Source organism: Thunnus albacares, chromosome 9 (assembly GCF_914725855.1).
Source record: "Thunnus albacares chromosome 9, fThuAlb1.1, whole genome shotgun sequence".
Classification (NCBI taxonomy): Eukaryota; Metazoa; Chordata; class Actinopteri; order Scombriformes; family Scombridae; genus Thunnus; species Thunnus albacares.
This window is the reverse complement of record NC_058114.1, coordinates 9813457-9825898: the sequence shown is the minus strand read 5'-3', so window position 1 is coordinate 9825898 and position 12442 is coordinate 9813457. Positions and strand designations below refer to the sequence as shown.

The following is a 12442-nucleotide window of genomic DNA, read 5'->3' as shown; positions in this document are numbered from 1 at the left end:
AACTACAACAGTGGATAATTTTGTCAAAAGTGAAATGGTTTCTCTTTGAAAACTGAAACAAATCTGATATTTATACGTTATCTTCTTTAGCATGTGTCAGTTACCATATCTAACTGTATTTCCATTGTTCAGTCAGCAGCACATAATCTGAGTAATGTTATGAGAGGTAATGTGGCAACCTGCCAAATACTCTAGTCTATCTCAAACAAATGCAGCTCTTAAGTTACAGCATGACCTTTTAATAGCATATCTTTTGAATCAGATGAGGTTATCAGTTGACATCTAAAGGATGCTGCCCTCTAACTTAATGTACTAGCTGATTTCTTACATCATTTCATCTCTATATGACATTTTATCTCTCCTTTAAGCCCCCTAGCCTGGTGAACATGTGTTCCCAAGGCTTATATTGAAGTTACACTTTCATAAATGTTTGAATGTCAACAGTCACTTAAACTCAAGTTATAAAGTGGTTTGAAAAAGTCTGTCCTCTTTTGTGAGGCCACCTGATTCAGAGTACAGAGAGGTTTCATAAATACTGTAGCAGTTATTGTCATGCTTGTAGATCCGGTAGGATCAGTCACTGGAGGTTTCCCTTATCAATAACTTTGAACCATCCTATTTTTTCCTTAATTACATCAACATAACCTCTTTTTCACTCTTTTATTGCGATGTTTTTTGCAGTTTTCGTATTCCTGTGGTGTCTCCAAGTAACGTTAACTGATCATTCAAACTTTCTTTTCTCTCCTTTTCGCATCACTAGAGTCCCATAACCAGTGGGGTCGGCCAGGAGGTCACCAGGGAGCGGCGGTGGGCAGCGGTGGAGAAGAGGCAGAGGGAGAGGGTAACAGCATGATCAGTCAGACGGTCGCCATGGCAATAGCAGGCACCTGCACCGCCTCTCCAATCTCCCGACCAAGCAGCTTCTTGCTCAACTCGCAGGTAACGTAGTGATTAGTGACATAGTGATTCTCTTAATTATACTTTGTCTCCCTCCGTCTCTCCTACAATACAGTAGAATTTAATATCACCAAATTGCCCTAAAATTGTAAAATACAGTTGTCTATAATGAATTGTCCTACTACTGTAGATTATTCCAAAATCTCAAACAAACCATAAGCTGTCGTTTCTTATCATACCTCTCTTCTTTTTGTTCTTTCTGTCCTCTTTTTCTCCTCCTGATCCATCTCCTCAGGCGAGTCGTCAGCACGGAAGCTTCTCAGCCGAGTCGAGTCGTAGTCTGCTTATCTGTCTGCTGTGGGTGCTGAAGAACGCTGATGAGCTGGTGTTACAGAAGTGGTTCACAGACCTGTCAGTGTCCCAGCTGAACCGCCTTCTGGATCTCCTCTACCTCTGCGTCTCCTGCTTTGAGTACAAGGTAAGACCAACACCGACTACACTCTTTCTTTTTTGTAAGTTTGTAAATCTTCTTTGGATGACCCCTGCTGTATTCTTACATACCGAACATCAGTTTCTCTGCGGCTAATATGCTTTCGCTACTGAATGTGCTGATAAAATAATAAAATCCGCCAACTTACTACTTTCTATGCTACAACCATCTATTTCTCTCTGTGTATTTCAAGCTCTTCCCGCTATGCTATCTGCTTGCTGTTCGCTTTCCTTTGCTCGCACATTTGCTTTTATCCTACTAACTTGCTTTGCTTGCTGAGTGCTTTGCTGCAAATAACTTCCCTGCTGTGTTCTCTATCCGTCCGCTCACCCTCTGCGTCATGGATACAAGGCCCATGTTGTGTTCACCATGCAGGGGAAGAAGGCGTTTGAGCGAATGAACAGCCTGACCTTTAAGAAGTCCAAAGACATGAAGGCCAAGCTGGAGGAGGCCATACTGGGTAGCATCGGGGCGAGACAGGAGATGGTACGACGCAGCCGCGGACAGCTAGGTGGGGGAACAATCTCACGCATTCACTGACACACATGCATATCCTGGGCATACACACACACACACACAAGCAGGGAGAACCACATGCTAACAAATGTAAAGCATAAACCCTCCAACACATGTTTCAATAGTTCTGTAGATAAAGCTACAGCCATTCAACCAAAGTCAGTCACGTTTCACTGTGTACACACCTTCTTTCACCATCAATAAAAAGCAAATAATCCTTTCACCACCATTCAGAGCGGAGTCCATCTGGCAGCGCATTTGGCAGTCAGGAGAATCTGCGTTGGAGGAAGGACATGACCCACTGGAGACAGAACAGTGAGAAGATGGACAAGTATGTTTTGTCTTAGCCTTAATCCATTTTTCTAATTCTTATTTTCTCGATTTACAGTACCAGTCAAAAGTTGGTGTGTTCAAACTTTTGTCTGGTACTGTATGTCTCACAAAAACTTACTCCCGAGAGACCCCAAGATGATTATTTTACTGTCTTCTGTGGTTTTTATTCCCTTTTAAACAAGACTCTCAGAGGTTATTTTTGCATGAAAGATGTACATAATGCACAAGAATTTTCATCCCCACTTTAAATATTAAGCTCCTCATGTGCTCCATTTCCATTTTCTTGAAGTAGAATCATTTAGAAGCACCTACGACTACATTACGTAAAACGTTCAAGTGTGAAATAAGTGTTTAAACGATCATCTTTTAATCCTCTAAACATGATACGACAGCTCAAATCCATCCAGTAATACACGCCATCACGATCATCAAGTCGTGCTGAAGCCCATTCATTGTTCGTTTTTTATTTTCCATATGTGTTGCTGGATTTACATATGAACAGAATCTGATTTATTTAAAATATCATTGCAGTCTAAATCCAACTGTAAGTATTTCCATGTTTGCCCAGCAACTACAGATATCTGTGTTGCATGCACTTTAAAAAAAAAACACACTTTTGTATCTTATGCCACTGGAACTATACTTTTTTTTTGTCAAATGGTGACAAAAGATACAGTTTTGTGCTTTTTTTTTTTTGGGTGTGAATTTTTGATTTCTTCTCTGTTCTTTTGTTAATTCAGCTCCAGCCTTTGTTTTCTGTTAATTTCCATTTGTTCTCTCATGTCGCTGTGTGTTTATATAGGAGTCACAGATCAGTCAGGTATTGTATGGTCCACATTTGCTGTGTGCTCCTTTTGAATTCCCCCTTTGCTTTAGTTCCTTGATTATGGTGTATTCAAACGCATGTGGAAAGTTTGACCATTGCGATGGACACAAAATGAATGTCCACATTCAATTTTCCTAATAATAAAATTTCCCAGCTACAGTTTTTTTTTTTGTCCCTGTGGGCCACATTAGTGTTCACACATGCTCATGAATGCACCATCAGAGATCCCCTGATCCTGGTTCTGATCCTTGAAACCCCCCCCCCCTCATCCCAATCAGTCCCCCTGCCCCCGGTAACAATGTCTGTCTCAGGGTTGGTAGTGGTTGCAGTGGGTCTGTTTTGCTTTTTTTAACCAGTGTGCTTCTTGTTTTGGGGCTCTTGACTCGTCTCGTGTGTTTCCCTGGTTGCTCCTGCAGCAAAAAGCAAGACAAATGTAGACGTCGTTGTTTGTCGTAGATGATCTGTTTGATTTGAAAAATAACAGTCAGATTCTGATTTAAGACATGAAGATATCTAATGATCAGGCCTAGTGTGCCAGCTGTAGACAAGAAATCAATGACTTAGCTGTGAATTCACTAAGTAATGAAGAATAGTTTCCTCTATCCCTTTTAACCTCTTAACTCTCTGTGAGGGAAGTGATAGATGTAGCCTAACTGTCTACATGTGGTTGCTGTGGATCGTCTGAAAAGGTTGAAGAGTATGACACGCAGGTTAAAAGGCATCTTGCAATGCAATATTTGATTTTTACATGGATGAAGACAAACAGATTTAATCAACTTTGTGCTGCTGTTGTATGAAAATATCATAGTCATCAGTTAAACTTAAAGAAAATGAGAAAAAAAAAGAAAAATCTACTCTGCACATAACTTTTTCTTCCGCACAAAGACTCTTACATTGTTTGTGATTATGGGCAATGGCTTGAATTTGGTGACTGGAAGCTCATGCAACATTCAAGGGTACATCATCATCATCATCATCATCGCAATCTGAGAGTTAGTAATCATCTTGTGACTGTGGTTTCTGGTTTCTTGATTGTAGGACCAGAGCTGAGTTGGAACACGAAGCACTTATTGACGGTAACCTCGCGACGGAGGCCAACTTAATTATTCTCGATACTTTGGAGATCATTGTACAGGTATGCAAGCGAACAAGGCTTTCTATATTTTCCTCTTGCACAACGCAAATTTGTATGAGTACACACACAAATATCTCTTGGTTAACAAGCATACATAAACCCAAACATGCAGATCCAAAGCTGGAAAATTTTGCATTTTGTTGTAATGTTTGTGTTCCGTCTGTCATTGCGGGTGCTGTGATCACCTGTGTGCTCCTATAATAACTGTAAATGCGACCCTCTCCCCTCCAGACGGTATCAGTGACAGAGTCTAAGGAGAGTATCCTGGGTGGGGTGCTGAAGGTGCTGCTCCACAGCATGGCCTGCAACCAGAGCGCCCTCTACCTCCAGCACTGTTTTGCCACACAGAGGGCTCTGGTGTCTAAGGTGAGACTACTAGACTTTCTATTAAAGTTCTTTATTTCCTTTCATCCTTACATTGTCTTTTAGGACTTTGCACTTAATATATTTGTCTAAATTGTTTCGATTTGGGTGTATTTCTCTCTGCCTGTGTAGTTTCCTGAACTGCTATTCGAGGAGGAGACAGAGCAGTGCGCTGACCTGTGTTTGCGACTGCTGAGGAGCTGCAGCAGCAGCATCAGTACTATCAGGGCCCACGCCAGCGCCTCCCTCTACCTCCTCATGAGGCAAAACTTTGAGATTGGCAACGTGAGTAAAATATAGAACTAAAACTTTACAACCCAAAATGTTACGTGTTGGTCTTTCGCCTTTACTTAATGGATAACATTTGTCGATGAAAATGTTATGTCGGTTGGCCAGTTCATAGCTATTTAATTTTATTTGTTTTTGTATTCCTAAATGTGTTTCAGTTTTTCTTAGAACAAAACCAAACATTCCCCACAGTTGTTCAGTTCAGGCCCACTTAATGGTGCATGCATCATCTGTCTTGGGATAGTGATGTCACACTTTTCACACAAAGACCTTTTCAAGATAAAAGGGACATCTGCACATCTGTCAATTAAACACTGGTTGACTTGATCAAACTTTTTTTTTTTTGCCCAAAACTTTCTTCTTTTTGTGGTTGCACTCTCAGAACTTCGCTAGGGTGAAGATGCAGGTGACCATGTCTCTGTCCTCGCTCGTGGGAACATCGCAGAATTTTAACGAGGAGTTCCTGCGTCGCTCTCTAAAGACCATCCTCACCTACGCGGAGGAGGACCTGGAGCTGAGGGAAACCACCTTTCCAGACCAGGTACTGATTAATCCATTTATTGTCAATCAGAGTGTGAGAAGAATGTGAATTGGCTGACAACTTACTTCCCATAGTTGATTTATTTATTTATTTTTACTGATTTACTCGTTTTTACTATTTTTGAATCTTATTTTTAAGATAAAATATTGGGGAACCAGCCTATTTAACTCAAGCTCTGTTCTTTTGTTCCAGGTCCAGGACCTTGTTTTTAACTTGCACATGATCCTGTCTGACACGGTGAAGATGAAGGAGCACCAGGAAGATCCTGAGATGCTCATAGATCTCATGTACAGGTACAGAACACATGCAGACTCAAGCGAACATTTCTCGATTGCTTTTAAGTGCATTTATTCACTGTGACTATCAATATCTTGTTGTTTTTGTGCTTTCATGTGTGGTTTGTTGTGTGTCGTCCTCGTCCATCTGCAGGATTGCAAAAGGTTACCAGACATCACCAGACCTGCGGCTAACATGGCTCCAGAACATGGCTGGAAAACACTCGGAGAGGAACAACCACGCTGAGGCCGCCCAGTGTCTGGTGCACAGCGCTGCCTTGGTAGCAGAATACCTGAGCATGCTGGAGGACCGCAAGTATCTACCTGTCGGCTGTGTCACCTTCCAGGTAAGGACATTTCTGGATAGCTGTAATGTATGTGTGTGTGTGTGTGTGTGTGTCAGCCTGTACTTTTTAGCACAAGAAATGTACACTAATGTGTGTACTTGTATTACCTTTCTTGTATTTGTGCATACGTGCTCCAGAACATTTCCTCCAATGTGCTGGAGGAATCTGCTGTCTCTGATGACGTGGTGTCCCCAGACGAGGAGGGCATTTGCTCAGGGAAATACTTCACTGAAATCGGCCTCGTGGGACTCCTGGAGCAGGCTGCTGCCTCTTTCTCTATGGTGAGAATAAAAGAAGGATAGATGGGTTATTAGATATATGGATGTTGACAAGGATGCTATAGATCAAGTCAGGGATTTTGGAGCAAGTAAGAAACATTTTTATGAAAACAAAATTGCATTCAGAGGTTTATTTATCCAAAATCTTCTTTACAGAAGCTATTCAACACATAACATACAATACAAAGGCTGAAGTCAGATGGCCATGTAACTTGTCAAGTGATCCTAAGTTATGTTTTTAAGGTGTTGAGTGTTGTTTCGGGGGTTTTTTTTGTACCACATTAACATTTGTCTTGCACTCCCTTTCAGGCCGGCATGTACGAGGCGGTGAACGAAGTGTACAAGGTACTGATCCCTATCCATGAAGCCAACAGAGATGCAAAGAAGCTAGCCACCATTCATGGTAAACTACAGGAAGCCTTTGGCAAAATTGTTCATCAGGTAAATACACACACACACACACACACACATACGGTGTAGCTCTCCTCTCTATGCTCCAGTAGCTGAAGGTGTGAAGCTGCTTCTGGATTTATACAGGAACCAGAAGAGAAAAGAAGTTTAATGTAACCCAGATGTGATGTTGAGTTTCCTGCAATGAAATGGTCACATCTGGGTTATATGAGGTTACAAACTAGTTTTTTTTTATTCATATTTATGAAGCAGTATAGAAAGGTTAAGTTTCTGCGATGAGATCAATAACACAACAGGCTACTAAGTGCAAAGGATCGTTAGCAACACTTCTCATCTTCAATGCTCCAGAGCACTTTGCATTTATCATGGACTTGATACAAGTAAAACGGTAACTGGACACCAAACACAACCTAAAATATCCTGGAAATGTACTGATGTTTCCATAAACATTAGCCTTTACACAGACACAGCTTTGCATGATTTCATTATTTGGCATTTTTAATCCCAGTGTACTTATTTATTTATTTATTTATTTATACTTTGTAAGATACCTTGCATGCTTTATTATATTTATAAAGTATGAAACTGAGGATGCATGAGTTATGGGAAGAGACTCCAGTTGTGTTTTTTTTTTCTTGGTGGCAAAAAAAAAGCTTCATTCTATAATAATAAAATGTTTGTTTGAGAAAAAGTTTTCATATTTTCATCAGAGGCCAGTCGCTCTGTGCTCCAGTTCGACTGCTAGTAACTAATTCAAAGAGTCGGTCCTCTTCGCTGTAACACCACCGTGTGTGAGTGTTTACACTGTGTGTGGGGGGGGGTGTATGTGTGTTGTCGTTCACATGTCCTGTATTCTCTTTGTCACACAGAGTACTGGCTGGGAGGTAGGTAGCTAAACGGTTCCTGCTTGGCCCTGCTCATGTTGTTTATCTTTATATATTTTTTATCTACTCTTCATCTTTTTATTTGCTAGCCGTGGGCATCCTGTTGCTCTCTATGCTTTGTTACATACATCCAATCCATTAACACCTGCAGACAATGTTAACTGTCTGCCCCCACCGGGGACACCTGCTGTGTACATACAGCAACACCCTCACTGTTTTCCTGTCGCCTCCTTCCTCTCACTGTGCAAGAGGAGCTTGTGTTTTATTTTTTTAACGTTGACAGTGTTGGTAGGCTGTGCATGGGAGCCACAGTGTCTGACACTAATGATAAAAGTCTCCAGTGAATGCATCACCCGCACAATCCGCACTCTCCCCCGTCCTCATCTCCTGTCTGTCTGCTGGTGTGTCAGTCAGAACACACTCATCACGACTGGCATCGTCCCACTGTCACACTTCATCTCATCTCATCTTCAAACCCAGGGCTCGATTTCAGTGCACTGTTTTTATCTGCTAGCCTCCCTGCTTTAGTCACGGGTCATTCTTTCCACACACAATTTAAATGAGCCTTTGAAAACATAAGGTGTCGCAAAAACTTGCATTGGTTTGAAGCTGGAAACCAAATTTTTGAGGCAGTCAGGTTTTTTTTTTTCCAAGAGGGTTCAACTCACAGTAATCTCAGGATTACTTGATTTATCCCTTTTGATTTTGATTAGTTCTTATTCTTGCCCTTTCTTTTATAGTTCAAACTAAATCGACCCCTGATTTTATTTATTTTTTTCATCCATTTGCTTTCTTTCGTTAACAGTATTAACCTCTAAGTTCTCATGGTTTGTTGCATGAATCGGACAGAGCGCTCCTCGTTCCTTTTTGGGAACCGCACTGAAAGTGCATGGTGTGTTTCTGAAGGTTGTGGATCTTTATTTCTCACTTCTTTGTCTTTCTGACTTGTTTTTTTTCTTCGTAACTGTCTGCCTTTGCATGGTCTAGATCCTTTCTCTAAGTCAATGGAGATCATTTTGCTGTTGGTGATGATGACATCTTTTTTTTTTTGTGTTAGTTTGTGTTTGTGTTGTTTTTTGAAATTCTCTGGAGGAACCCAATCCTGATTAAAATTTGTTCTGTTTTCTCCTTTTTGATTTCCCTGGTTGCCGACCCTTCCTTCCCACTTTACTTAATTGTGTCTTGTGGTAAGTTTCTTAGTTTTCAGGGCTTCTTAAATTCCTGCTTTTAATTTCTTTGAAGTCAGCAGATGAAGTGGAAGTACATCATTTATTTATTTTTAGATCTGCATCAAACACGTAGCTAAGAAAAGGGTTTATTTGATTATCTTGTGCTAGAAGTCGAATACAAAACTCCTCAATTCATCAGCAGTTTCTCTCTTTCTCCTGTCGTACACACACACACATACATACTCGTTCTCTCACGACTGTGTCAGACATGCTGTACTTCCTGACTTTATGTACTTTTATGTGGAGCTGCTCTCTGGATGCTCTTTCCAAGTAAGAGATCTGTGCAGAACAAAAGTGTGAGTTTCTGCATTTGATGATTTTTTCTTAACGCCGGACATTCCTTTGATATAATGGGGTGTTTGGGTTTTTGGTTTGGAGTGGTTCAGGTCAGGGTTTGGTTGAGGGTGGCGGGGGGGGGGGGGGGGGGGACTCATTTTTTGTTCTGCAGAGACTTTTCTCTCAATGTTTCCTCTGTTCTCTTTCTCTGCTCATGACTTCTGTGGCTGATTTATGCCGTCTATGGCTGCTTTTTAGCAACCCTCTTTGCAGTTTGATCTATTTTTATCAAAGCAGGCAAAATGAAAGAAGTCAGAGTCGATGTTGACTTCACTTAATTGAATATTATACCCATTTAGGAATCTTCTATACCCATGTGAATATGCTGCCGGCTGATAAACGAGCGATTTTAAAATAGGCTGTTTGTTTCATGCTGATCTTTTGTCGTCTCTGCCTGCCTGTCCTCAGCTGTAGAGGAGGAGAAACTGTAGAACAAGCTTGTAAAAAGTGGAACTTCTACAAATGGATGCAAAATGTCCTGCCTGCTTCTTACTGTGGGATTTTAGTTACCGTTGACTAAATATATGTATGATGATGTCGAGGCTGCTGACCTCCTCTCGGCTGCTTCGTATCTGACACCAGCTTCATTTAAAACACTTTTATACACCTCGATAAACTGCAACACAATGAGCAGAATAAACAGAAATTACATGTTACATGAAACTGTTATTAGTCAGGTTTAATGTATTTTAGTTGTATAATGTTTGCAGTTGGATGTGATTGATGTATGGATGATGAAACGTGTTGTTGCAGTATAGCAATGACCACATTTTCTTCCTTATCTTACCCTTGAACTGTTTCTACTTACACTGTGAACTAAAGAGGATGGATTTCTCATCAGAATATAGAGCAACAACATAAACAAAGCTGTCATTTGGTTGTAATTTACATTATGTTCCAACTGTGCAACACCCTTGTAAGAGCTGATGGTTTTCACTGCATCTCTGTCTGGAGTCTGATGACACTTTGATACTTTGGAGTTCTTCATTTTTACAGTTTTTAAGTATGGATTAAAATCAAATTGTTCAGATATGGTTGTAAGTCCTGTTTCTGCTCAGCACCAACATGTATTTTCCTGTGCCTGCAGGATGGAAAGAGGATGTTTGGTACATACTTCAGAGTTGGATTTTATGGTTCAAAATTCGGCGACTTAGACGAGCAGGAGTTTGTGTACAAAGAGCCCGCTATCACCAAGCTGGCCGAAATCTCTCACAGGCTGGAGGTAAATACCACAAAGATGTGTGCATGAAATGATCTATTTGGTAATACATGACAACTGCAATCAAGTTACATGTGATGTTCTTTTAATGTTTCATCCCAGGACCCAATTAAAAGTTTTGATATCACATACATCAATTATGTAGGTCAGCTACAGCTCAGCTGGAATGTCATTTTCATCTCTATTTTTTATTCATTTTTAGGTATATGTGCTGTTAATAGTCTTTTACCAAAATTGAATGAAGCTCTGTGCTGTGTTTCTTCTCAGGGTTTCTATGGCGAGCGATTTGGAGAAGACCAGGTAGAAGTCATTAAGGACTCCAACCCAGTGGACAAGTGCAAGCTTGATCCAAATAAGGTTTGTGTCGGACATTATTATCGGATAAATGGAGTTTGTGAAGGCAGCTGACAGTCTTGAAACTTTTAGTCTGAGCATCCGATAGAACTGAAGAAACACGACCCAAAAAAACCTATCTATCTTTCTCTCCGCAGGCATTCATCCAGATCACGTACGTGGAACCCTACTTCGACACCTACGAGATGAAGGACCGCATCACCTACTTCGACAAGAACTACAACCTGCGACGTTTCGTCTACTGCACGCCCTTCACTCTGGACGGGCGGGCCCACGGGGACCTGCACGAACAGTTTAAACGCAAGACCATCCTCACCACCTCCCACGCCTTCCCTTACATCAAGACACGCATCAACATCATCCACAAAGAGGAGGTGGGTGAACAGTTTATAACCAGTTCACTGGAAGACACGTTGAAGGGCACTGACCTGCTGAAGCCTTCAGTTTCATTCACTCAGGCAGTCAACCTAAACAATTATTAATGAAGATATGGAAGGGATGACATTTTGGAGATTTTGTGGCCATAAAAGAGATGAGAGAGAGCTTTTTCATTCAACCCTCGCTTTGTGCATTCACCCATATCACTAAAGGCACTTGTCTCTACATCCCTCTCCAGATTATTTCCACGCCCATCGAGGTGGCGATAGAGGACATGCAGAAGAAGACTCAGGAGCTGGCCTTCGCCACCCACCAGGACCCTGCTGACGCCAAGATGCTGCAGATGGTCCTGCAGGGATCAGTGGGCACCACCGTCAACCAGGTAACATTTTAAGATTAAAACAAATATAAGTTCTTTGCCTATGTGTAAAGATTCTCAGGTTAATCAAATGATTTGTTTTCCTCAGGGTCCTCTGGAGGTTGCTCAGGTGTTCCTGTCAGAAATCCCCAGTGACCCAAAGCTATACAGACACCACAATAAGCTACGGCTCTGCTTTAAAGACTTCACGAAGAGGTACGGGCTGTTTATCTTCCATATACCTGTGAACAGCGTGTTGGAGTCAGAGGGACACGAGCTTTAATACAGAAGAACATAATTATGAGAAAACAATCTTAAAGAAATAATGAAAATTATTTATGAAAAAGGGATATTTTGACTGTATGTGATAAATCAAAAAGCTGCTGTTGGTGCAGTTATCTGATGTGCAGCCTATTTCAGTGACTGTTCATTTTAATTTAGCTGATACTTCTTTTAAAAAACAAGCAGATGTGTAGTGCAGAATTTACTTGCCTGCAATGTATTTCATGGACATTCCTCCCAAAGGTGTGAAGATGCCCTGCGTAAGAACAAGAGCCTGATCGGTCCAGACCAGAAGGAGTACCAGAGGGAGCTGGAGAGGAACTACCACCGCCTGAAGGAGTCGCTGCAGCCCCTCATCAACAGAAAGATCCCTCAGCTTTATAAACCTGTCCTGCAGGTCAACTCACACAGGTAGGACTGGACGCGGGCACTGTTTCTATGTGTGTGTTTGTTTGAGAGATAACCACTGTGTGAGTGCACTAATGTTTTGGATTGTAAATTAAACTAGTCTTTGTTTTTGCTCTGTAAATATCACGCAGCAAACGGACAGCTTGACAAGGTAGTTTTGGTCTTTTTGTGATGCTGTTTTGAGTTCTGTGCTTGTGTCATTTGTGTGGTTTCCACCGGTCACTGGAGTTTAAAAGCATTTTTAGTAGAGCAGCAACAATAAGTCCATTAATTGATCGACAGAAAACGAATCAG

The 12442-nt window shown here is 41.3% G+C and overlaps 1 protein-coding gene across 16 annotated transcripts in view; it reads left to right on the top strand.

Moving 5' to 3' along the window:
• dock7 (dedicator of cytokinesis 7) overlaps positions 1-12442 on the top strand; it is a 52969-nt gene that overhangs the window by 36731 nt on the left and 3796 nt on the right. For 4 of the 16 annotated variants that reach the window (XM_044361938.1, XM_044361947.1, XM_044361935.1 and 1 more), the window contains 20 exons: positions 761-939; positions 1193-1375; positions 1739-1898; positions 2138-2234; positions 3039-3056; positions 4101-4197; positions 4429-4563; positions 4693-4845; positions 5231-5389; positions 5582-5682; positions 5819-6011; positions 6149-6292; positions 6599-6730; positions 7570-7584; positions 10246-10371; positions 10636-10725; positions 10860-11096; positions 11339-11482; positions 11568-11674; positions 11984-12151. In XM_044361938.1, the coding sequence (XP_044217873.1) occupies positions 761-939; positions 1193-1375; positions 1739-1898; positions 2138-2234; positions 3039-3056; positions 4101-4197; positions 4429-4563; positions 4693-4845; positions 5231-5389; positions 5582-5682; positions 5819-6011; positions 6149-6292; positions 6599-6730; positions 7570-7584; positions 10246-10371; positions 10636-10725; positions 10860-11096; positions 11339-11482; positions 11568-11674; positions 11984-12151 (2638 nt within the window). Of the gene's footprint in view, positions 1-760; positions 940-1192; positions 1376-1738; positions 1899-2137; positions 2235-3038; positions 3057-4100; positions 4198-4428; positions 4564-4692; positions 4846-5230; positions 5390-5581; positions 5683-5818; positions 6012-6148; positions 6293-6598; positions 6731-7569; positions 7585-10236; positions 10372-10635; positions 10726-10859; positions 11097-11338; positions 11483-11567; positions 11675-11983; positions 12152-12279; positions 12300-12442 lie in introns of all 16 variants that reach the window. The other 12 variants (XM_044361949.1, XM_044361942.1, XM_044361945.1 and 9 more) reach the window with 7 other exon arrangements.